This window comes from Herpailurus yagouaroundi, unplaced genomic scaffold (genome assembly GCF_014898765.1).
Source record: "Herpailurus yagouaroundi ecotype Mexico unplaced genomic scaffold, PumYag 142, whole genome shotgun sequence".
In the NCBI taxonomy this organism is placed as follows: Eukaryota; Metazoa; Chordata; class Mammalia; order Carnivora; family Felidae; genus Herpailurus; species Herpailurus yagouaroundi.
The window spans coordinates 49072344-49096845 of record NW_024412397.1 but is presented as its reverse complement, the minus strand read 5'-3'; the positions used below and the strand labels follow the sequence as shown (position 1 = coordinate 49096845).

Here is a 24502-nt window from a genome sequence, read left to right as displayed (position 1 = left end):
GGCCCCTAGAACCTGGAAAAGGCAAGAAAACAGGTACTTTTTTGAGCCTTCCTTCAGTGGGAACTGGCTCTAACCCCTCTGTGTTGGCACCACGAGACCCGTTTCAGAGTTGTTACCACCAGAGTCATAATAACTCCTTTGTTTTAAGCCACTGACTTTGTGATAATTTGTTACTGCAGCCATAGGAAACGAAAACACTCATCATCCCAGTTAACAAGGGAGGAAGCTGGAGTGCATGGCTGGAAAGTAGGGGGTGGAATCCACATCCAGGCATTGGATTTTAAAACTCATTCTCCTAATAAGGGAAAGGTGGGCAATAAAAATCCAAATATAAGACAGCATGTCATGGTGAAATTTGAGAAAACTATTGAATTCTAATTTTTAAAATCCATTAGCTAAAGACTAAAGACTAATAAAAGAATGGCTTAAGAAAACTTATAAGAATAGTGTGAAGGGCCCTAAAGTCCATAGTGAAGGAAAGACTGATGAAAGAAAAATTGGCACCCTCATACGTAGCTGGTGGGAATGTAAAAGCCACTACGGAAGACAGTTTGGCAGTTCCTCAAGAAGTTAAACATAAAATTACCTTATGACCCAGCAATTCTTCTACCAGGTTAATGCCTAAAAGAATTCAAAAGAGGAACTCAAACGCATAGTTGTATGCCCATGGTCATAGCATAGCAACATCATTTACAACAGCCCAAAGGTGGAAACAACCTCAGTGTCCATGAACAGATAAGTGGATAAACAAAATATGGTATGTTCATACAAAGGAATATTATTCAGCCGTAATAAGGAATGAAGTGCTGATACATGCTATGATATGTATAAACCCTGAAAACATTATGCTGACCGAAATAAGACACAAAAGGTAAATAGTGTATGATTCCATTTATACAGAATATCCAGAATAGGTAAATTTATAGATAGTAGCAGATGAACAGTTACCAGGGACTGGGTGAAGGGACACAGAGTTGCTGTTTGGGGCAATGGGAAGGTTTTGGAAATAGTGGTGATGATGGCACAGTATTGTGCATGTACTTAATGATGCTAGATTGTACACCGAAAAATGGTCAAATGTATATTACATATACATATAATGTATTTTGTGCCAATAAAAGAAAATGCCAGCAATAGCTATGGTCCTTTTAAAACCATATTCAAAAGAGGGAGGGGAAGGATGGTAAACTTCTTGGGGCTAATGGTACAAGGACAGAGCAAATGTCTGCTGCTGGCTGTTTTAGCTTCAAGTACAACTGTGAAGTACAGACTGTAAACAGAGCAGTGTTCTCGGAGCAGTGTTCTCAGCATACTGGAGGCACTCAGGAAACATCATTTATTGTGGAAGAAGCAAATGGAGAAGCCTTACATTTTAAGTGAGTTCTAGTCTTTGGGACTAGATCCCAGGAAATGGAAAGAATTCAGACACACAGATGATCTTTAAAATGCCATGGAGAATAAAAGAAGTTCTAAGTCGAATGGCAGCCAGATGTTGCCTTCAAAAAGTCAAAAAGAGACTAAAGTGGTAGCAGAGGGTGAGTTCTAATAATCACAGGCTAGCAAGCAAGCCTAGAGCAGATTGCGAGCAAAGCTCTGGAAGGGACTGGGAAGCAGATGGTTTTCAGAAGTCAGCATGACTTCACTGAGAAAAAGTCATGCTAAGTTAACTTCATCTCTGTATTGATGGAATAACTAGGGTAGCAAATGAGAAGACTGCCATAGACATGACATTTCTTGATCTCGGAGAAATGTTAGACTGTTCGTCATTATCACACATGCCAGCGTTTGCTGGGTGATTGTGAAGCTGGAGAACCTGCAGGCAGTGGGAAGTTGTTAGCCGGCTCTAGTCAGCCTGAAGGGAGGTTGAAGAAGAATAGCACATGGTATTCCCTTGAGCGTATTGCCTCCTCTGCAGAGGGAAGGCCAGTACGCCTCAAACGGGAGACCAAAGGCAGGAAGAGAAGGAGAATATGTTACAGATGAGGACCACGCAACTCAGTCCCACAATCGCTGGAAATGCTAGGCCCAGCTCACCGAGATTAAACTCAGCAGGGATAATAAATGCAGTTGAGGTAGGTGATCATTTACAGTACAGGATAAAGGCTTTTCACAAGTTTGTGTGAAAGATCTTGTGGAATTTAGATAGACCGTGTTTTCCAGAGAGCCTAGCAGTGTGTTGGAACTACAGAGTGAGCTAATTAACTTGTCCTAATGGAGGGAAATGTATCGCTTTCGCACCCAGCCTGGGTCAGTCCCATCTGCCATGTTGCGATCAGCCTGAGTGCCCTGTTTTAGAACACTGGATTTGTATTGGGATGGCCTCACTGCAGCGGACTAGGATTTTCTAAGCCCCTTCTTTACGGAAGGATGGATGATTACGTGTATCGAATGGGAACAGCCAGGTTGTCCATCTCGTTTCAGTGAACTGCCTTATATATAAACAGCCATTTTGGGGGAAGGAGACATGTGCATCCAGACAGAAGGTGCCGATAGAGTAGTTCCTTAACTACACAGAATGCAGAGTGATACCCGTAGAGGTACTGGCCTGCCCTGTGCTGGGACTGTTTCAAGTGATGGGATGTATCTGTAAATGAAGCAGACAAAGATCCCACTTTAAGGACTTACTGGCTAGCTGGGGAGGCAGCCAAGAAAACCTGTCCTGTCAGAGATGGGACAGATGTGCTGTGGAGGAAAGCTGAAGTAGCTGAGGGGTTGGGGGTGTGGAGACAGGGCGTGTGGTGGGCCAAGGCTTCACTGATGAGACTTTTAAGCAGAGGTCTGAAGGAGGTGAGGGAGCCAACCCTGTGCCGTCCCTGCCAGTGGGGAAGGACATGGAAGGTGGGTGGGATGGCGACTGCAGAGTCACTAAGGCTGGAACATTCACTGACGAGTGTGTCTGAGGAACTTTAGGAAAGCTGGTGTCGGTGGAGTAGAGAGAGGGAGAGAGGAGGAGGTGAACCCTGAGAAGTCCTGCAGGATAGATTGTGATGATGTCTGCTTTTATTGTCAGCAAGATGAGAGCCATGGAGGGTGCCGAGCAGAGAGGACCAGTGTGGTCTGACTTGCATTTGAACAGGAGCTTAACCAACCATCAAGGGCAAGCATTGCAGGACCTTTTTGGTAACCTTATTCTTACAGAAAATTAAGGGATGTGTATGTTGTGTATTGTCTTTTAAAAGAGACAAGTTTTTTAAAAGATTTTTTTAAGATTTATGTATTTTTGACAGCATGAGCAGGGGAGGGGCAGAGAGGGAGACACAGAACCCAAAGCAGGCTCCAGGCTCTAAGCTATCAGCAATGAGCCCTGTGTGGGGCTCAAACCACAAGATCATGACCTGAGCCGAAGTCAGACGCTTAACCAATCGAGCCACCCAGGTGCCCCTGATAATGAAGTTTAAAAATGACTTGAGTGGTGCCTGGGTGCCTTGGTTGGGCGTCCAACTCTTGATTTTAGCTCAGGTCATGATCTCATGGCTCACAGGATCAAGCCTGCTTGGGATTCTCTCTCTTCCCCTTTCTCTGCTCTTCCCCTACTCATTCTGTCTCAAAATAAACAAACTTCTAAAAATGACTTGAGGTCTCTAGAAAGTTGTTACAAACATATGAGCAAAACCTTCTGTCACAAAAGAGAGGTGACCAGTGATCAACAGTGATCCCATGCCAGAGTGTCTGGAACAGGCCCCCCGAAAATCCTGTGAAGGAGGGTGGTTGGCAAGCGGGATCTGCTGCTGAGTAGAGAAAAGCCAGGTACCCTTCGATTTCCTCTGCATCTGTGCTAAGAGCCCCACTGTCTGCTGGCGACAAGAGGTTAAACACAAGTGAAGACAAACCTCGTCCTCAGGGACAAGATACACCTTTGAAAATGACCAACATTACAAGGCCAGCTAGTACGAGTGGAGAGCTGATTGCTGGTGAGGCAGAACTGGGCCATCGGAATGGAAAGTGGAGCCTCTAAGCCTGAAGATCAAAGACTAGCAGGTGGCCTAGTGACCTTTCAGGAACGTCTTAGTGACCCTCACGGTCCTATTAGGAAAGGACCTTTTCTCCTGGTGCTTCCAGTTCCCGAGCCACAAACATTTGTCTTTGAGAATGATAGGAGACAAGAGCTGTCATTTCAGATGGGTGCCCCCCCCCCCCCCAGGCGTATAGCCATTATTTGGCACTGTTTGGAAGTCATCTGGTTTTCAGACGTCTGGCTGCCAAGTACACTGGAAGTGCCCACCTCCCGGGTCTGCTTTGAGAACCATTTCACTCAGAACAGGCAGAGAAATGTTCTTTGCCGTGACTGACTGGGCTGTCTCCTCCTTTGGGAGGAATTTTCAAAGAGGTTTAAAAGGGTTTGAGAATGACAAAGAAGTGAGCTAGACCATTGCGTCTTTAAAGTGTGGACTCAGTAGGAAGGAAAAAATATAAAAGATTTCGGCGCCCTTTATCTGCTTTCCAAAGTCAGTTGGTAAAAGTATGGTAACTGAAGTCAGGTTGCAGCCTTTCCTTTTTATACTGAAAATTTTGGAGGGAGGGCAGGGGACGGGTAATAACTAAATTAAGAGCTTGCCTGTGATCTCATCAGTCCCAGTCTGTCAGCCTAGTTTAGTTTGAAAAATGAGTTGGAGGAAATGGCACATCTCAAAAAAAATAAAACCCCTAGTTAAGTTGTGGACTGGCCTTCTTGAAAGTGGGAAAATGGCATTGCCTTTTCTCCCTCAAATGAATGCATCTGACTTGATAGATGGTGAGCCTCTTCTGTGAGGCTCCGTGCAACATCTGCCCTTCCCAAACAGGCTTTTCCCATCAAAGAACTCTTGTTGCTCCTTACAAAACCAGAACCCGCCATTCCCCAGTAGCACTGGCTGGCGCAGAGGCATCCTTATTTGTATTCATCTGTCTGTAACCAGCCGACAGCACAACCTCAGGCCTGGGGGCTACGAGCAGACAGACTGAAGAAGCCTTCGGCAATCCCCAAGCCTCACTTAGATTCAGCCTGAAGTGGCCCCCAGGATCACCCCCCGATGTGCTGACCCAGTGGCTTTCCTTTGCACCTTCCCTGGTGCTGCGAGTGGCAGGAGCGAGGGAGGAGCTGGGCACGTAGACCACCGCCAGGGATGCTTGTGCCTTGGGGTGCGCACCACATGCTAGCTTCTATTATTTGTGTCTAAGAAACAGGGAGGTTATACTGGGACTCTGCACCAAGCTTTGCAGGGATTACTGTCAGTGCTTCGCACGCACAGATGTATTCAAAGTGTACAAGCACTTGTTGCTTTTCAACCGGTTTGATTTACAGGAAGTAAAATGAGCCACAGAGAAAGAGTTTGGGAGTTGGGCAGAACCTTCTCTTGGTGGTTCTGCTTCAATTCTCTGCTTGGTGAGAGGGCTTGGGGGCCCGGGGGAGACCAGATCGTGGTCCCCACCAGTGGTATGCAGCAATTGGAGGAGAAAACCATAATGCAGATGGCTTCGGGCCAGGGCCTGCGACACAGCTACCAGTGCTATCCTGGAAGTGCAGGAGAGCAGGTAGCAGAGGGCTCCAGGGCTCGAGGGGAGACTCCCTTAAACTCGCGCTCGGCTTGTTTTCCTCCCATCTCCCTGTTAGTGAATTCTTAGGCTGAGTCCCAACCCCAGTACTTCAGAATGTGATCTTATTTGGAAATAGAGTTGTTGCAGATATAATTAGTTGAGATTGTACCAGAGCAGGGTAGGCCCATAATCTTAATATTGGTGCCCTTGTTAAAAGGGGGAAATTTGGAGACAGACCTGCACACAAGGAGAATGCCGTGTGTTATATTGCTGCCTGCTGAGGCACTGCCAGAAGCTGGCAGAGAGGCCTGGAGCAGACCCTGCTTTGGTGCCTTCATCAGAGGGAGCACGGCCTGGTGGACACCTTGGACTGGGACTCTGGGCCGCCCGGAGCAAGAGACCACCGGTTCTGGTGTGTAAGCCATTCAGCACGTGGCCCCTTGTTACGGCAGCCCCTGCAGACACACTCCCTTTCTTACTCGCGTGGCTGTTAGGAGCTCCACTGCCTGTCCTGTTGTGGGGAGCTCACCTAGCCACAGTTTCGGTCATGGTCACTGTCACCGTCACGGTCACCAGTCACCATCTTAACCACCCCCAGGCTTCTTGTGCCTCGGGACCCACTCCCTCCCCAGTTGGGGAAGCCTTTCAGGAGCTGGCCTGCAACCTTAACCTGTTTCTGCTCCTCCTCTACTGCCAAGCCACCATCTAGCTATGCAGAATTATTTACAGTAGTTGCATGGTTATGAGAAGAGTTTAGTGATCCATGGAAGAAATAGCCACAGAAATTACATATGGAGCTGAAATATTGTGCTTTAACTTAAAGCATATTGGTGGTCATCCGTTCAGCAGGTTTCTTGTTTTGTTTGTTTGTTTTATTGAGGACATTTTGTTTTATTTTTTGAAGTTTATTTTTATTTTATTTTGAGAGAAAGTGCAAGAGGGGGGAGGGGCAGAGAGGGGGAGAGAAAATCCCAACCGACGTAGGGCTCGAACTCCTAAAACTGTGAGATCGTGACCTGAGCTGAGATCAAGAGTCGGATACTTAACTGACTGTGCCACTCTGGTGCCCCATTCAGCAGGTTTTTTGATGCCAAAAAAAGGTTTTTCTTTGCTTTTGGGCCCATGGATCAGACTCTGTCTCTGGCATCGAAGCCACATATCGTTATTCCCACCTATTGCTGCCATGTCCAGATTGGATTTATTTTATTATTTAAAAGATTTTATTTATTTTTAAGATTATTATGTTTTTAAGCAATCTCTGCACCCAACGTGGGGCTTGAACTCCTGACCCCAAGGTCAGGAGTCACATACTCTTCCGACAAAACCAGCCAGGCACCCCCAGATTAGACTTCTTTAAAGTGACCCAAGAGGGGCGCCTGGGTGGCTCAGTCGGTTGAGCTTCCGACTTTGGCTCAGGTCATGATCTCACAGTCTGTGAGTTCGAGCCCCGCATCGGGCTCTGTGCTGATGGCTCAGAGCCTGGAGCCTGCTTCGGATTCTGTGTCTCCCTTTCTCTCTGCCCCTCCCCTGCTCAGGCTCTGTCTCTCTCTGTCTCAAAAATAAATAAAAACATTAAGAAAAATAAAAAAAATAAATAAATAAAGTGACCCAAGAATCTAAGTGCAAAATCCAATTGGATATTCAGTGTTTTCCTAATCTTTCTAGTAACCGCCCCCCCTCCCCCAGTTTTTTCAGTGACTTGCCTTGCTTGAATATGTTTTAAAGCACTTGGTGTTTTTACAGCATTATCTCCTTTTCCCCTTCACATTTGATCAGTTTGTGTAGCTTTTGTTGAACAAATACAAGTAGCAAGCACAACTGGAGTAAACAGGTTGGGGATGTGCATAATTAACTCTTCGTAAGTAAACAACTCAGAGTGTATATTCTAGAGAACAAGCCTCCCCACCTGAGCTTTGAGTGTGTGGTAAGTGTTGGTCAGAGTGACTCACCCTGGTGGTTCAGGCACGTGGAGGTCAGCAGAGTTTTCTTGCACACTTCGTTCCTCAAGAGGCCTTCTGCTCTTTCTCCTCCCAGCATTGACTTATGCAGTCCCTCCGCCAGTTTATCTTCTCCTTGCCCCTTATCCCTTAGGTCTTAACTTTGGTGTCACTTCTTCCAGGAAGCCCACTTTGCCTCCTTCAGGCCAGGTTACCAGTCCCTCAGATAAGAACCTCTACTTCTCAGTCAGGGCACTCCCCCCCCTGTGTAAATGTACCTCCTACCCAACTGGAAGCTTTGTGAGCAGGGAGCTCTTGGCTTTGTCAGTTCCGATCCCCAAGGTCTGGCAGAGTAAGTGCTCAGAAAGGATCTGTGGAAGGGAGAGAGGAGCGGAAGAGCACACACAGCTATTTCTCGGGAGCCCTCCACCACTCCTGCTCTGTGGGATAAAGTGTGCCCCCTGAGCCGGCAGTGAGGGGCTGTGCTCGGGTACTAGCAGTGTTGGCAGTCCCGGGGGGGCTGTGAAGATTGGGGCGGTGTGAGCAGTCGTGAGAAGGAGATGCACACATCCGTTGATGAGAATCTCACCAGCTTGTATTTGCAGGCTACTGAGCGGAGACCCTCAGGTGCTTTCTGCTGTCTAATCCATGCCAGCCCTGGGGCCTCCAGTTCCTTCACCCCGACCAGCTGGGGGCCTGACACATCACTGTGACCACCATGTTTCCCTTCATCTGGTGCTCTGTATTCCCTCTTCTCACCCCTTGGAACCCCACTGCTCCTCCTTGGCCTGCCCTGCCCCTGGCCTCAGCCCTGCCTCGTGCTCAGGCTTCTAGGTCCCTCCTCTCCACAGGCTCGCTCCTTCCTTCCTTCCTTCCTTCCTTCCTTCCTTCCTTCCTTCCTTCCTTCCTTCCTTCCTCTCTCCCTCCCTCCCTCCCTCTCTCCCTGCCTCCCTCCCTTCCTTCCTTCCTTCCTTTCTTCCTTCCTCTGACTCCCAGAATTGGGAGATTGCTTTTCTTACATTTCAGGATGGAAGAGGCAGATCTCTTTGTGAAGAAAGGGCTTGGAATTCTGCAGGTTGTCTGCTCTTTGCCCTCCTCCCAAGCTCAGCACATGCCGCCGTTAGGGGCCTGTTCCTAAGGAGGAAAAGCATCGCCCCCACCCATGGCTAATGAGAGTTTAAATAGAGGAAACAGAACGTTTTGGTTTTGTTTTAATTTTCATTCAAGTATGTAATCAGCCCTTCAGAAAGAGAGAGAGGGGTGTCAAGCCCCCCCCCCCCCCGCCCGCCCAGCTTGTAACATAGCACTGTGGGAGGAGGAAGCAGCTGGGGGGGGGGGGAGCAGGGGCTGGGAAGAGAAAGTGCCTGGCAGGCTCTAGTTCTCTGATTTCACAAAACTCATTTGTTTTCTGGCATCAGTCTTCACAGCTTTACCTTCTCTGTGCACCAGCAACCGTGCACGAGCGCAGGGAAGACGGCCGAGCGGGAGATGGGTGGCACTGCGCAGCCATGGGAATAAAGTGACTGCACGCCAGTTGTGTTCACTTTCCAGGGCTGCCAGACTGGGTGGCTTAAAACAACAAAAATGTGTGCTCTCGCAGCTCCGGAGGCCACGAGTCCACAATTAAGGTGTCAGCAGGGCCGTGTGCCCTCTGAAGGCTCTTAGGGAAGTGTCACCTCTCGCCCATTCTGGCTCCTGAGGGTGGCCGGCAATCCCAGGCGGGGCATCTTAGGCTTTTGGCTGCGCCACTCCAGTCCCTGCCTCCATTGTCACGTGGCCTTCTCTCCTCTGTGTGTACGGGAGGGTCCCCCAATGTCTGTCCTGATTAAATCCAGCCATTGGTTCTAATGCCCACCCTAGTTCAGGATGACCTCATCCCAACTTGATGACATCTGCAAAGTTCAAGGTGCCACGGACTTCAACATGTTAGGATTTCAGCGTGTCTTTTTAGGGAACACAGTTCAACCGCTGATCCCAGCATTTAAAAGTGTGTTCTTTCTCTTTCGTGTAGGGCATGAGCTACAGAACTAGGGAATGCGGTATTCACTTGTCCCCAGTACCTAAAGTGTCACCCTGGGCTGTGTTCATGCTCATCCACCATTGTTGTGAGTGTGATTTTCTTTAACTTTAGAGTAAACGTTAGTTGCTTGTTTTATGTCCTTAAGAGCATATTTCTGCTATAATGGAATATTCCACCCGGGAGAGAGTGAACTTTCTTACAGCCAACAGAGATGCCCCAGGATTCTGGAAATAGAACAAAAAGCCAGTTTTTGGCATAAGAGGGGACATTTGAGGGTCCAGGATGTCATGAAATATTCCCTGGTCAGACATTGCTGGCTCCGGTCTAAAGGGTCGAGAGTGGATGTAATGACCGTGGTCTGTGGTGCTCTGTTAGCCATGGGGCCCGTTGTGTATCTCCTGGCTATTTGGAACACTCCAGTATCTCAGAGGCAGTGTGTGCCTTTGGAAGCTTTGTGGCCTGAAGCCCTGGTTTCCTCATACCAGAAACACTTTCCTAAGCAAGGAAATGAAGTTTTATGAAGAAGAAAGACGGTGCTCTTCATGCTTCCTGGAAGGGTTTGGAAAATGTTGTCTATCCAGAAGCAGCTCTCCCCATGTGGGCTGCAGCCCTAGGAGATTTTCCCTTTGTTGTTTTATTTTGTTTTTTTGTCTTTTTTTTTTTCTTCTTTGGCAGATGTTTGTATGGAAATGTGATCTTTAATTCCTTAAAACCTATCCTTCTGGAGTCAATTCCTCTTTTGAAGTTACAATCTTTTGTGTAATGCTTTCTGGTCATTTTGACTCCAAGTAAAGTGTTAAATGTTACAGAAAGGAAAATTATGTGGACTTTCTGCATGCAATTTGGGCATCCAAGAAAATAACTGTATCGGTTGGAGGCCAAGACATGGCGGTGGCCAATTTCCGAAGCCCACTGGAAATGGAGTTTGGCTGTCTTCTGTCATTCTTGACAACTGCCATCTGATTGAATTCTTCCACAAATACAGAAGCACTTTAAGAAGGCAAATAAATCTGATTTTCTTCTTGGACATCACCATGATGATGGAGATTTCCCCAGTACTCACAGAGAGGAAAGCTGCAAATTCACAGGAACACTCCAGCTTTGGGGCATAGCACTTGGTTACGAGGGGCCTGCCTTTAGGTTTACACTGCTCAGAGTTGCTCTTGGAGGAGACAGAAGGTGAGAGCTTGCCACTTGGTGTTATTTGCCTGCTCTGGCTAAGGCCGAAGCCCCTCCTGGATTCAGAGCTACTTCAGGAAACACGTTGGATGCGTACCTGGGACCTCTGTCAGCTCTTTCGAACTCCCCCGGAACAGCCACAAACTTGTACAGAGCTGCTGTGTGGGTCTCTGCTCTGTATTCCTCCTCTGAACCCTGCATAAAGTGGAAGTCAACAGGATGGTTTAACCCCAAAAAGGAAGGGAAGTGCCCAAAGATTCAGTGGTCCTTATTTTTCTCCTCCCCACTCCAGCTGCTTGAGAATGGTCAACTGTGAAAGGACCAACCCTACTGGATTGCTGGAAAACGTTCCATATTCATAGTTGCTAAACCTGACCTATGTGTTAGAATAACATGTTTTTCTGAATGAGACTCAGGCTGTCAGCCTCTCCTAGACCTAAATGGTGAGGACCACACAGATGAGCACTCATTTAGCAGAACTCTAATGCTGCCTGTTTGCTAATAGACACATTGTGGTTGGGACTTTGGAAAGAATATTTAATTTCACATGCATTTATGTTCTCTCATTTTCTCGTTCTATTAAAAATGTCCAAACAAATTCAGTGTGTGGGAAGGAACCGTACGTTAGCACAAAGTAATGAAGAAAATGAACTAACACTAAGCCAGTTGAGTTTGCTCAACACATTCCTTCCTCTGTGTTGCAGAAGACACGGATGTTGAGCACCACCAGGAATGGGCAGTTCCAGGCTTTTCTCTTGGGTGGATGGCCGGGGATGGTGGGGGTTGTGTGAAGAACCTCTTTCTGTCTGGAAAAGGGCCCAGGCTGAGCAGAGCAGGAGAGTGAGGCATCGGTGGTGCTGGCAACTCCTATCTGGGCTGTTGTGATGGGTCACCCTCTGGCCCCACCCATTCCTAGCCTGGTGACCTGCAGGCCAGGCTGGAAAGCCACCCTAGAAAATGTGGATGAAGGCAGACTTCTTGGGTCTAGGAAGTCCATGAATACCCCGTCAAACCTACAGGAGCAGACTCTTCTAGTAAGTCTTAGAGAAGAGCAAAGCATCAAGGCACATAGTGGCAAAGAGCATGGTTTCAGATCCCCAATGGGTCTCACCTGCTAGTGTGTCACTGTTGGCATGTCATTTACTTGCTCTCTTCATTTGAAGCATTTAGAATGGGGCATCTAATGGATACTTGGTAAGTTTTAAATATTATTATTATGTCTGCTCAAATAAATGGACACAGGCATTACAGCGTCAGGATCTGTCTCTGGTCTCTCCGAGTAAGAGCCCAAGGAGCCTGGTTGCTGTTTCGTAAGGTGATGTGCTCACTATTTACCTCTTGGCCCTTGACGCCTTGGTGGTCCACTCTGTGACACTTCTGTTGTGGCAGCAGTGACAGGGTTTGGGTCCGTGGTATCTGACGAGAAACCTCTCCCGTGAGAGGAGAGACACCCCCCCCCCCCCCGTGTGAGTGTTATGTGTAGGTTGTTAGACGGGCCACGTGTGTCATCCCTCAGCTGTCCTGGGAGTGCACCTTTCACATCTTGCGGGCCTGTGTTTTTGTTTTTTTTTTATGTTTATTTTTGAGAGACAGAGACAGAGCATGAGTGGGGTAGGGGCAGAGAGAGAGGGAGACACAGAATCCAAAGCCCTCCCCAGGCTCTGAGCCGTCAGCACAGAGCCCGACGTGGGGCTTGAACCCACAAACCGTGAGATCATGACCTGAGCCAAAGTCGGATGCTCAACCGACTGAGCCACCCAGGTGCCCCGCGGGCCTGTGTGTTTTATTTATTTATTTATTTATTTTTTCAACGTTTATTTATTTTTGGGACAGTGAGAGACAGAGCATGAACGGGGGAGGGGCAGAGAGAGAGGGAGACAGAATCGGAAACAGGGTCCAGGCTCTGAGCCGTCAGCCCAGAGCCTGACGCGGGGCTCGAACTCCCGGACCGCGAGATCGTGACCTGGCTGAAGTCGGACGCTTAACCGACTGCGCCACCCAGGCGCCCCGGGCCTGTGTGTTTTAGCAGAGAGCTCTGAAGAGATTCAGAATCCAGGGTGAAACCTCCCTCAACCCAAGAAGGTGGTCCCCAGTAAAATCAGTTAATATTTATCGAGTGTGCATTATTTGCCAGGCACTGTTCTGAGGGCTTTCCCAGGATAGACTCATTTACTCTTTACAGCGTTCCAATAGGCTAGTTAGCAGTTTTATCCTGTCGTTTTAGTTGAGGAAACAGGCTCAGAAGAGTTTGTCAGTGGTCCGAAGTCACGCAAAGGTGACACAGCTGTTTGCAGCTGGGACTGTTGCTTCCACCCCCTTAACTATGTCAGATGAATCCCCATGGGATGAACAGACAGCCGTGGTCCTGCCTTCCCGGGGACGGACGCTCAGGTGCTGCTCTGAAGCACAGCACTGCCCACACTGTTGATGGAGGGGCTCCCATGTATTCAGCCTCTGGACGCCCCTTGTAGAAGAAGAGGGTGAGCAGCCCTCTGTGATCGGTGCACTCCTGGCAGTGGAAATCCGGAGCCAGCAACAGCACCAAAAAGGGAATGAGTAACTCAGTGAAGGGAGAGAAAATGCTTCCTGGGGCAGTGACTTCTGAGCTAGGTTTTGAAGACTACGTAGGAGTTCACTAAGCCTACCAAGTTGGGCATAGCAGGCAGAAGAAATAGCATGCAAAGGACAGGGGTATGAAACAGCAGCGGTCTTTTAAAGGTGGGGGACAGCAAGTCCTTTAGGATGGGTGGATGATGAAGTGCCAAAGGGATGTCATGTTTGTTGAGACCAGAGAGGCAGAAAGAGCCAGAAGACAGAGGGCCTGCTCTGCCATGCTGGGGAACCCGACTTTATGCTAGGCAGGTCGACAGTTTAATATCACAGTTTTAAAACAAGGGCAGAATCTCCAAACCTTGATACAGTTAGTAGTAGTCGTTTCTCTGGTTGTATCATCATGATTATTGAAGGAAAAGATTACAAAAGTCAGTAAGTTCCGTATCTGATGTTTGTTGCTATTGTGTTAAAGAACGTTAGTTTTTTTTAACATCCTCCACTTGTTTCTCATTTTTGTAATCAGCAGTTGTCTTTGGCAAAAGTTATTTTCATATGCTAGGATAAGTACTTTTTTGAGGTTTTTTTCCTAATATTTTCCTAACTGGCCTTTGATTGCATAAGAGCATAATGCAGAACTGTTTCCAGTAGTTTCTTTATAGCAGGAATGGAAGATAAGACTGATTATGTAATTGTTCCCTTAATTTATTCTCAGAACCTAACATGCTGCCAGCACATAAAAAACCTGACGATCGTAATGGCATCTGAATGTCTCTCTTGCTCACGGTTTCTGGCACTAGTGCTCTTGCATTGTTCACTGCAGAGTAGACAAGGGTGGTTTAAATGCGGCATGACTTGGCAGCACTGGGCCCCCAGACTCATGGCTCTGTCTGCTCTGTCTTGCCATGCAGCCCCCAGCCAGGAGCTCTCAGCAGAGAAATGATGCGTGTGTGCGCCTTAGAGACTCTCGCCCGTGTCACACGCGCTAACCTTCGGATGAGGAGAAAGCCATGTACTTGTGCTGTGCTGAGGTTGCATTTTGCAAGGAGCACAGAACACCATCTGCCAGAGGAGGCGGCAGGAGTGTGCAAATATTGCTGTGAATTCCATGAATGCTAAATTGCTATGTTTTTTTTTTTAATTTAAGAGTGTTCGCATTTAGTTTGTTTGTTTGTTGTTTGTTCTTTTTTTTATTTTTATTTTTTAGAATAGTCCTTATCAGTGGCAGAAGATCCTTCTGTAGTATATTTTCAGTGCTGCCCTATCGTGACAGTGCCCAAGCAGGGTATGTATATGCATGCTTGCTTTATAGTTCTCTGGGTGAAAAGTTGTGACACCTTGTGCATAATGTGGCTACCCTTCGCATTCAAAGAACTTGCCTTGCCTTTAACACTGCAAATTCAGGACTTGTAAACTTGAAAGAAAAAAAGCTCCACTTTCTTTTCAGCCAGAAAGCTTCCTTGTTATTTGTGCGCACGCGTGTGTGTGTGTGTGTGTGTGTGTGTGTGCGTGCGCGCGCGCGCCCATGCCGGTCCCCTCCATATTGCCTGCTGTTTCTAAATGTGCGTTTTGTCACCTCTTCCAATACTGTAAAACGAGCAACATGGGGACCCACCCCATTCCTCAGGGCCATGTCAACTTTCGGAGAAAGGTAGGTGAGGTAAGGAATCATACAAACCATGTGGACATCCTGCCTCTTTGCATTTTGGGCTTGGGGCTGGGAACTGACCAGGAAGCCAGAGCAAATACCAAAGCAAAATGGTACCAGGAACAGCCCTATGCGATTCACCACAGGCCAAAGGAACGCTTACTTCTCTAGATCAACCAGCTCCTCCTTTCGCTCTGAAGAAAAGTAGGTAAGTGAGGCTTTGTCCTTGCAGAGCCTCTCCTCCTCATTCCCCATGCCGAACTCTGTGCTCATTTCCTCTGAGTCTTGACTGCTTTGTCCCTCACCTGTCACTGCATATTGTGTTTGAGGTCAGGGAGATGCTGATATGTAGGGTAGGACAGTTTACTGCATGGGATGCAGGAGCCTTGTGGGATGTTGGCCTCTATAAACTAAATGCTGGAAGTGCCCTCTAGACACTGTGACAACCACACCCTACCTGCTCATGACCACCACCCTGTGGGAGGGCAGTGTGGCCTTGGGGCAGATTCACCGTAGTCTGTCTTCCATGAGCTCTGCCGGTTGCTCCTGCTCATCATGGCTTTCCCTTTTCTACATAGACTTGTCAGACTTCTATCCGTTCAGTTCACTTCTATCCGTACTCTATACCATAAGCTTCGTGGGACAGAAAGTGGCACATTTTGTTCGTGGAATTGTGACTCAGTCATTTATTAGATGTGTCTGAAAGAGCAATGGTAATCTTACTATTGATTGAGGACCTTATGCCAGTCCTTTTCACTCCCTGCATCCTTACAACAACAACGCAAAAGTAGGTGTTCATGGAAAAGTAACAGCAAATCCTTCGGCTCAGAGGTTCAGGGGCCACCTGGGTGTGGCCAGCAGGGCTGCCCACAGGAGACCTTGTGAGGAGGCCTGCTTTACCTTACCAACCTACTGTGGTCCCAGGTTCGGCTGCACCTGAGAGCAGGCTTATTCCTCATGGAGACTAGATTGTACCAGCTCAGGGACCTATGTGTGACCCAGAAGGCAAGTTTGTTAAACTTATTATACAAGTAATGGCCCCAGGGCTCGGATTGTTGCAGTGTGACCAGCTTGTGAGCACATTTCCAGGGAGATCTGAATCAGCAGTGGAAGGCTGTCTAAATATTTCCCCTCACGGCGAGCTTAGATGGTCACTGTGGAGTTAGCCTTATTTCTCTGGGCTGCCCTTGCTAGCCTTTCTGATTGATGTATTCTTCCCTCAGCTATGTTGCATTCGTTCATTTATTGAGTGCTTACTATGTGACTAGGTACTGGGATAAACGTAGTGAAACTTGTGCCTGGTTCCTGCCCCCTGGAACTTAAACCAAGGCACGTTGAAATTTCACACATAATTACTACTTCTAATTAAGGCTAAAGATACTCAGTCAGATGATTGCCAAGTCTTCCTGGCTGAGAACTCATTCAGTGTCTTTAACATAATCTGGCTTCTCTGTGCTTTCATCTTGGAACTGTTCATGTCTGTTTTCATTCTGGAATGGTGATCTTATTTCCAAATTCTGGGGCCCCCTCCCTAGGGTACCGAAGTACTTACCCTGTTTTATAGATAGGACCACTGATCTTTAAGAGTTACAGTCTCAAACATCGACTTTGGGCCAGAATGGGAATTTGAACCCAACTCTGACCAGCTCTAGGACTTTCCCTGACTCACTCTGGCCAATGGGCAAAACAGGCTTCATAATCACAGAAACCCATCTCTGAAATGGAGCTTTTATGGTAACTGCCTCGCAGGGGTTAACTGAGGCTCCTGGGGCAACTGAGTACACAAGGTCCAGCACAGCACCTCACACAAAGAGGTAGGTGGGGCCCGCTTGTCAGGGTCTCCAAATTCTTAAACAGAATGTGGGAGGTCAGCATGGAGAACTTGGGAGACTTGTAGTTTTTTGCTTGGGCAAATTACTTGTCTCTGAGCCTCTGCTTGTTCTTCTGTAGAATGGGGATATCAAGTTACTACCTGTGTTGTTACTTTGAAGATCATTGCATTTTATGCAGAACTCGTGGGAACACAGTTAAATTTAAATTACCCAGGAAGAGATCACCCAAACTGTTTGACGTCCTTGTTGGAAATATGTGCCCCCCCCCCCCATTTTAACACCTGGAGGAAATCCCAGCTAGTGTGCTGGGAAACAGGTGTCTGTCAGTGCCGCAGTCTCCTTGGCTGCTGCTGACAAGGCCCTGGATGTTTCAGGAAGATCTGTCATAGGGTTACTGGCAGATTCAGCTGTTCTGCCGGTTGGCCCAAATGAAGAAGCAGAGTGAGTTTGTGGGGTCACAGGACATAACCTTTTACATTTTAGATATGAATAAACTCTTTCAAACTTTATAGATGACGAAACCAAAGTGCAGTAAGGTTAATTTTCTATAACAAAACACATAATCAGATCAATTGCAATACCTAACAGAAAAGAGCATGCCTGTTTCTTTCTGCAGCACATTCTACTTAAATACTCACATGAGAAACTCTGCACACCATTCAAAATACTGTAATTTAGTGGTAAGGTGAAGAAGCGATTCTGCTTTTTAAATTTTTCGATGAGCAGACATCTTATTAGTGAATGCCACTTAAAGTTAGGATTATTTTTCACTAGTTATTGGGAAACCACTGTGCTCAAATTAAGTATTTATGCTAGTAAATTACATGCATATATATTTTTACAGTGCTTTAGTTCATGCCTGTAGTAACTAATACCTTTCTGCTGTGGAAAATTCCTTTTATGCTAAGAGTTAACTCTGTGTGACTGGGACACAAATCATAGAATTTCAGGGCTGGAAAGGACTTCAGAGATGACCTGGCCTGGCCTCGCTGCTTCAGAGCTGGGACCCCTCGGGCATGGGGGTGGATGCCCAGCAGCACCAGCAGCACCAGAACCCTGTACTCCAGCCATCTTAACCTGCTGACCTTGTGGTTTCCAGCCGCCACATTTCTTTTGTGCTTCTGCACGTGGACTGAGCCACAGGCGCATGATTATGGCAGGCACGCGTAAACCCCCACTGCTAAAAGGGATGATGTTCAGCTCCAACTTCATCACAAGGAAGTTTTAAAAACTCAGAAGTTCATCCAGTGTGTACTTGAACCTCTTTTACAAGGAAAGCATCTATCAGGATGGCCTTACCTCTTTCTGGTTTTGCTTTCTGGCTTCTCATGCTGCACTGGAGCTTCCCAAGTCTGGCTCTCATATCTTGGCTCGCCCTGCCTCCCACCCTGACCCCAAAGCTTTGTTCTTGGTTTTCAGCTGAACTGAGCACTTAACTTTGGGTCTTGACATCAGTTGATCAAAGCAGACAGGCCAGTCTTAGGAGAGGTTTTACCATTTATTCATTTACTTACTTGTTCACTCATGCATTTTTTCTACCCCTTGCGGGTGCAAGCCCTTGATCGAGGCTGGGAAGGTGTAGGATGAGGAAGACCCACTCTCTAGGAGCTTATTATTGAGCCAGGAAGCCAGACATGTAAACAACCAATCCAGGACAGCTGGGGAGCCACAAAGAGGTGCTACAGAGTGCTTTAACTTCCCCCAAATCTTTATCAAGATCCACATTTACATTGAGTCTACTATCAACAGTAAAAAGCCAAGAGTTTGTTATGTGAGTTTCCTTCCCCTTCCCAATACATTGCCATCCCTGCCTGTCTCCTGGGTAGAGATTCAGGCAATCCTGCTGCATAGCAGAATTCACTCCTTCACAGAACATGCTGTTTGCCAGGCACACTGTTCTAAGCAGTAGGGATACAGTGGTGCACAGGAAAATGTGTCTTTCCTCGTTACCCTCTAACGGTAGGAGACACAAGGTAGTAAAGACACTGACCATCAGACACAAGAGCAAACAACGAAATGAGTCCTAAGCAGTGTGCAGCTGGAGCATAGAGGAGGGAGTTCAGTGAATTCAGACGGAGGGATCATGGAATGCTCCCCAGAGTTGGCAGCTCTTCATCAAGACATAGAAGCGTGAGGTCTTAGAGAAGTGGGGAAGGACATTCCAGCCTCACCATTGACTTCCGAGGATGTTAGAAGATGGTCTGGCCCCTTAGGAACTTTGGGGGATGTGGTGGGGAGTCTCTGTGATGCTTGGCTTGTTGAAAGAATTTGGTAAAGCCCCAACCAAGTGGGAATCCTGTTGCTGACCAACAGCTAAGTGGTTAGACCTAGGTAGTAAGGGGAAGGGGGTAGGGACAGAAGTGAGCTGTCCTGGGATGTCACTGCCACAGGCCCATCACTCAGCCGCTCCAGGTCTCAGTACAACATGGACGTTTGACCAGACTTTCCAAGGTCCTGCATACGTTGTCATCCTTGTCGATTTTGCTAATGTGGAAGCTGGAAGTCTGGTTGAACGAGGAGTTTATGAATGAGGTGTGCCATTCACACTTCCCATCCACTAGTGATCAGGTGCTTCTGGAGTTCCCCTCTGAATAATTCTCCATTCAATTTTTTTTTAATTTGAGATTTTTTTAAAAAGTGCAGGTCTGGTGACTTCGTGGTTTTATTTGGTACATGGTTTCCTGGTGTAGGCTACAAGGACAGGGGCTTAATCAGCCCAGGGTTGAGAACGGTGTGAAATGTTTAGGATCACTTTGCGTGCCACCAGATTTATACTTCCAAGCTGACAATAGGACCGCTCACTGTGATTTTTAGAGCTTCTGCTTAACGCGGACTGCCCTGGTTATTTAGCAGCTGCCGTACTCTTCAAGCTGTTTTCCCTGCTTTGATGTATAGCTAAAGGTATTTGAGAAAAGAGCCTATTTTCTTAGGAAGAGCTGATAAGGTCAAGCATTTGTGTGAACAAGCTGGAGAAAGTAATGTGAGCTGAAGCAGAAGTCATGCTTCCAGTATCCCAGGCACTGTGCTGAGTGCCATCACACATCTGCTCATTGAATCTTTGCGACAGCCTTGTCAGGTGAGTTCTGGGGTTATCAGTTTGCAGTTACAAGATTGGGGAAGAGATTGGCCTAGCAGCAGTGCCAAGAGGTAACAGGGAGGGCAGACAGGCTGCAGGCTCCGTGAGGTGCTGTGTTCTCTGCTTTGGGGCAGACAGACCCCATAGGTGCAGGTCCCAAAGCACTGACACACAGCTGAGAGCCAAGTGTGTTTTTCTTCACCGTTGTGGCTTGGGGCCGCACTTGCTGGCCCGGAACTAGTGACAAGTGGGCGACACTGGCTGTCTAGTGTGTATCTGGGTGATGGTGGAGGTCTGTGTATGTGCCACAGGAGAGCCACCTCCTGGGGACGCAGTGGTCTTCGTGCTGGTGGGTGGTGACCTTCCGAAGGCTTTAGAGGTTGCCAGTTTACGCCGCAGCCTGGCTCCTCCAAGGCCAAGCCCCCAGCATCTTTGGGTGGAGCCTTGGGTGAAAATAATCTGTATAATTCCCCTCATCTGAGTGTTTGTCCACTGTAGAGTAGGAATGCCCGTGGAGAGTGGGGGGGGGGGTCACATAATGCAGGTGTTGACATGGTGCGGACACCCTGGCTGTCTGTGGGCATCACTAGGTCATGACCCTGAGTGCTACTTGCTTACATCTCCCCAGTAGCTACCCAGCCACGGCCAGGTCACCCCACAAACACCACCACTGAAGCAATTTAGGGGCTGGTGAGGGTCTTCCTCCTGTCTATATCCTGTGTGGAAAATGCCTCTCTTTGAGAAAGTATGCTAAGTAGTTAGAGTCGAGGACTGTATCACAGCACCAAACACGTCCTTGCAAAAGGGTTGGTGACGAGGCTTTTTAAAAATGAAAAGCTTGTTTGCTTTCTTAATAATAAGCTCTTTTATTGCTTAAAATACCATTTGATTTACAGAGTTTGTTCACGTACAACACTTGAGGAAATCCTCTGTTAGATAAACAAAGCGCTCCTAATAACTGTCCTTTGTTCCTGCTCTTCTAGTTTAAGAATTCAGAGTCTTGCCTGTCTCATCAACTCACAGTGGCTCTGATGGGCACGGAGGGGTGGAGTGCAGGGTGGGGTACACTCTGACAACAGGATCCTCACTGACTGTTGTGGGAAGGCCGTGGATTGGGGGGAGGGGCATTCAGAGAATGTTCCGGAAAGACAGAGAAACCAGTAACAACACCCAAGAGCAGCCCAGTAGGAGGCAGTGCGGCTGGGACAGACATGCAGCCACACTCTGGGCTTCTTTCTGTAAAAACCCTGCTGTTTATGCCTCCACCTACACTTGCCAGAAGTTCTGATCCCCACCCCCACTCAATGTTATTTCCGCCTCCAGCCTCCACATGAGGGCTTCTGCTCCGTAGACCCTCTGCTGCCTGCGAGAGTCTGGGAAATGGAGTGTTTGGCCTTCCTGGGTACTGCGGGCCAGTCGGTGGTCTCTGCCGTAGTGGCTCACTGAAGAACCACCTGTGGCCAAACTGAACCTGTGGAGGCCACCAAAGGACTCCAGCCCTAACCCGGTCTCAGCCCCAGGAGGGAACCCTCAGGGAAGTAAGGGGTCCCTCCCCCTCACCCAAACATGCTTCACTGAAAGAAGACGTTCTCAGTGTTTTCAAACAGGCATGTAATTTGTAAAGAGATAGAGGAAAATGGCAAAAGGACCAAAAAGACTTTTGCATTTACCCAGATACTTAACCCATTCCAGCGTTCCTTCTTTCCCAAAGTTCTAAACTTTCCATTGGATATCTTTTCATTTCATCTTGAAGAAATGGCTCTTCCTGTACTATTTCTTGTAGTACAGATCCATTGCTTCCAGTTTTCTTTTATCTGAAGATGTCTGTTTCACCTTCATTTTGTTTTTTGGTTTTTGTTTTTTTTTTCAATTTAATGAGAAGACCATGTCTAATCAGACTCCATACATGTCCACCCCACAGGTGGAAGTAGCCTCCCAGCCCTGGGCCCCAGCCTCCCATTCCCTTCCCCACCCCTTCAGTTCTCGCCATCACCGCTGCTGGCTCCTGACCCCAGCCTTCATCTGTGATTATCATTCAGCTGAGAAAAACCCAACCATAGTCAGATATGTGGGAGCCCTTGCACCCTGGACGGTTCTACTCTTGTCTACTTGTCATTTTTCTGACTCAAAGCTTATCACCCCTGCTTAAAAGCCTCTCAGGATTTTATAGACTAGTCGGCAGATAGAGGGCCTTGGGCTGGCCTCAGTTCTCCTGTCTAACCCTTCTTCCCATGGCCTCTCTAGGCCGTAGCGAGATGCCTGGCTGCGTGTCAGGTTCTTCTTGCTTTTGGGGCTTTTATATATTTGGTGCAAAGTTTGAAAGACTTCCTGCCCCTCACCCCATTTAAGCTTCTTACTGAGATGGAACTCAGATCTCCCCTCCGGGCAGCTTTCTCAGGCCACCCTCACGGTCTTCCTAATGCCCCATCTCAAAGCCCTGCTGAGAGCCCACTTGTGTTCCATGGTACCTATAGGCCTGTCATAGCACTTAACAAATATTTTAACTCCTTTGTAATTTGTCCTCATCCTGCTTGAAGGTGTGGGTTGTGTCTTAGTTCTCAAGGCCTCTCTAGCACTTCAGTGTGCATAGTAGACATTCTGTAATTGTTGAATGAATAAGTAAAAACAGTATGTCTGAGGACTGTGTCTCTGGGCTTTTGAGAATGGCTAATTTTATGAATGTATCGTTGTGCCAAAAAACGATGGCCAGATTGGCTGCTTCAACAGGAGCAAGTACTCCCTGGAGTCCTCATCCTGGCACCCCATCCCTGTTGGCAACTTGATAGAAATGGTGGTGCTGGATGGGCAAGGAGAAGGAGGGGCCTGGAAGGTGCCAACAAAGATGATCTGTCATGGACCTCTGGGCCCTGCTTTTCTGCAGGTGATGATCACATCCACAATGAAAGTTGCTAAGCCTACAGTGACAAAAGAGGTGTCAGGATACAGGTGCTAAGCCCCAACTAGGTTCCCTCACCTGACCTACCCAGCAAGGTGACTCCTCCACATGGTAGCCTCGCAGTTTGGGCAGTTCTTATTGGCTTCACCAACACCATGGATCACTCCTGCTGTGCTGCTTGAGTTGCTCACAAATACTCAACACTCTGAATGTTAAACCCAAGAATGCCAAGGGCCTTTTGCTGATGTCCCACCTGGTCTGCCCAAGCCCCATCAGAGTTCCCTGGCTTTTAGCTGGCTTGCTTATCTAGCCCGTGATCAACATGTGATTTTCCTTTTGTTTTTTACTGCTCTTGCTTAAAGCTTAAACCAAGGACATCTTTGGTTTGACTTTTGCATAGAGTTAGGAAGGAGGTGGTTTTCCCTGGCCCAGTACTCCCAGGCAGTGGGGAGCTTCCTCTTGCCTCTGGAGCCCCTTTCCATGTCAGGTAAAGTGAAGCTCTTGCCTTGGTCCTTCTCCCCACCACCCACACACACTTTTGCACGCGCGCGCACACACACACACACACACACACACACACACACACACACACACACACTCTGGTCCTCACTGTCCGGCCTTTTCTGGGGACCAGCATGGCCATGTCTAATCAAGTGCACGCGTTAGGAAGATGTCAGGATTTGCTGGCATGCTTAGATTGAAGACTGGTTACAGGCTGCACTAACTCCTTTCAGGTAAACTGCATTTGAGTTCCATTAATCATGAATAGGGGTGGATTTTTACTCATAACAGTAGGCCTACAGGCTGAGTTTGGTGAGCAAAAACCACTTGTAAGGGTGTAGAAGCCCTTTCTGGTCATAAGGGCGTTGCCTCTTCTCTGGGTGTCCCCAGGCTAACTCACCAAAGGATAACTGACACCAGGTAATGCCTTTTCTCAGAATTCAATGGCAAGGAGCACCCTTAAACTCCAAAGATGTACCTTCAGAGCTAGAAGGAACTTGGAAACTGTTCAGTCCTGTGGTTTTCAGACATTTTGCTGAAGAAACCGCTCCTCCAATACAAGTTTACACAAAATGCCAATAAATAGCTAACCACAGAGTTACTCCAGAAGAGTGGGTGAGAATGAGAATCCCACTGACTTTTACTCTGTGCTTCAAGGTCCCATTAGGAAAACCACAGTCCTTATCTAACATCCCTGCCTTTGGTGCCGGTGGGCATCTGAAGCCAGGGAGCATAGGTTGTGTTTGATGGAGATGTGGTCAGGCAGAATCCTCGGTCCCTGCAAATTAACTTGCTTTGCTGATCCCAGGCTTTCTCATCTGTAAAAGTGGCTATGATGTCAGCTTTAGAGTTTTGAGAGTATTAAATGAAATATTACATATGAAAGCTCTGAGCACCCTGCCAGGCTGTAGTAGATACTCATTAAATGTTCACTTTGGTTCTGTTCTGTCCAGTCACAGAGCTATTTCATTGTTCTTCCTAAATCTGCCCCAACACAGCAAATCTCAGTCCGATTTGTGATGAGTTCATCAGCGCTTTGTTTCTACGAACATAAGGGATTCATCTTCAGATCTGCTTTCATTTGGTCTTTAAATTGTTTTCCTTGGTGGTTAACTGCTTATTTTTTAAAAATCTAGAATGTATGTAAAAATAAAAGGAAGGTAAAAATTATTGAGCCTTAGCTCCTAAACAAAACCTGCATTAACATTTTGGTTTATTTCCTTCCAGTCTTTTTTTTTCTTTCTTTCTTATCCCCTAGTGCATGTGCTTGTATGGAATATGAAGAGCTGATTGTTTTCTTCTGATCTTCTCGGTGGGAAGAAGCTTTGCCACATCCCACCTTTCAGAAC

The 24502-nt window shown here is 47.4% G+C and overlaps 1 protein-coding gene across 3 annotated transcripts in view; it reads left to right on the top strand.

The window, feature by feature from the left end:
* CABLES1 (Cdk5 and Abl enzyme substrate 1) overlaps positions 1–24502 on the top strand; it is a 114782-nt gene that overhangs the window by 58408 nt on the left and 31872 nt on the right. For 2 of the 3 annotated variants that reach the window (XM_040479233.1, XM_040479235.1), the window contains one exon: positions 14408–14485. The exons of the other annotated variant lie outside the window; for it this stretch is intronic. In XM_040479233.1, the coding sequence (XP_040335167.1) occupies positions 14408–14485 (78 nt within the window). The remainder of the gene's footprint in view (positions 1–14407; positions 14486–24502) is intronic. 3 annotated transcript variants of the gene reach the window in all.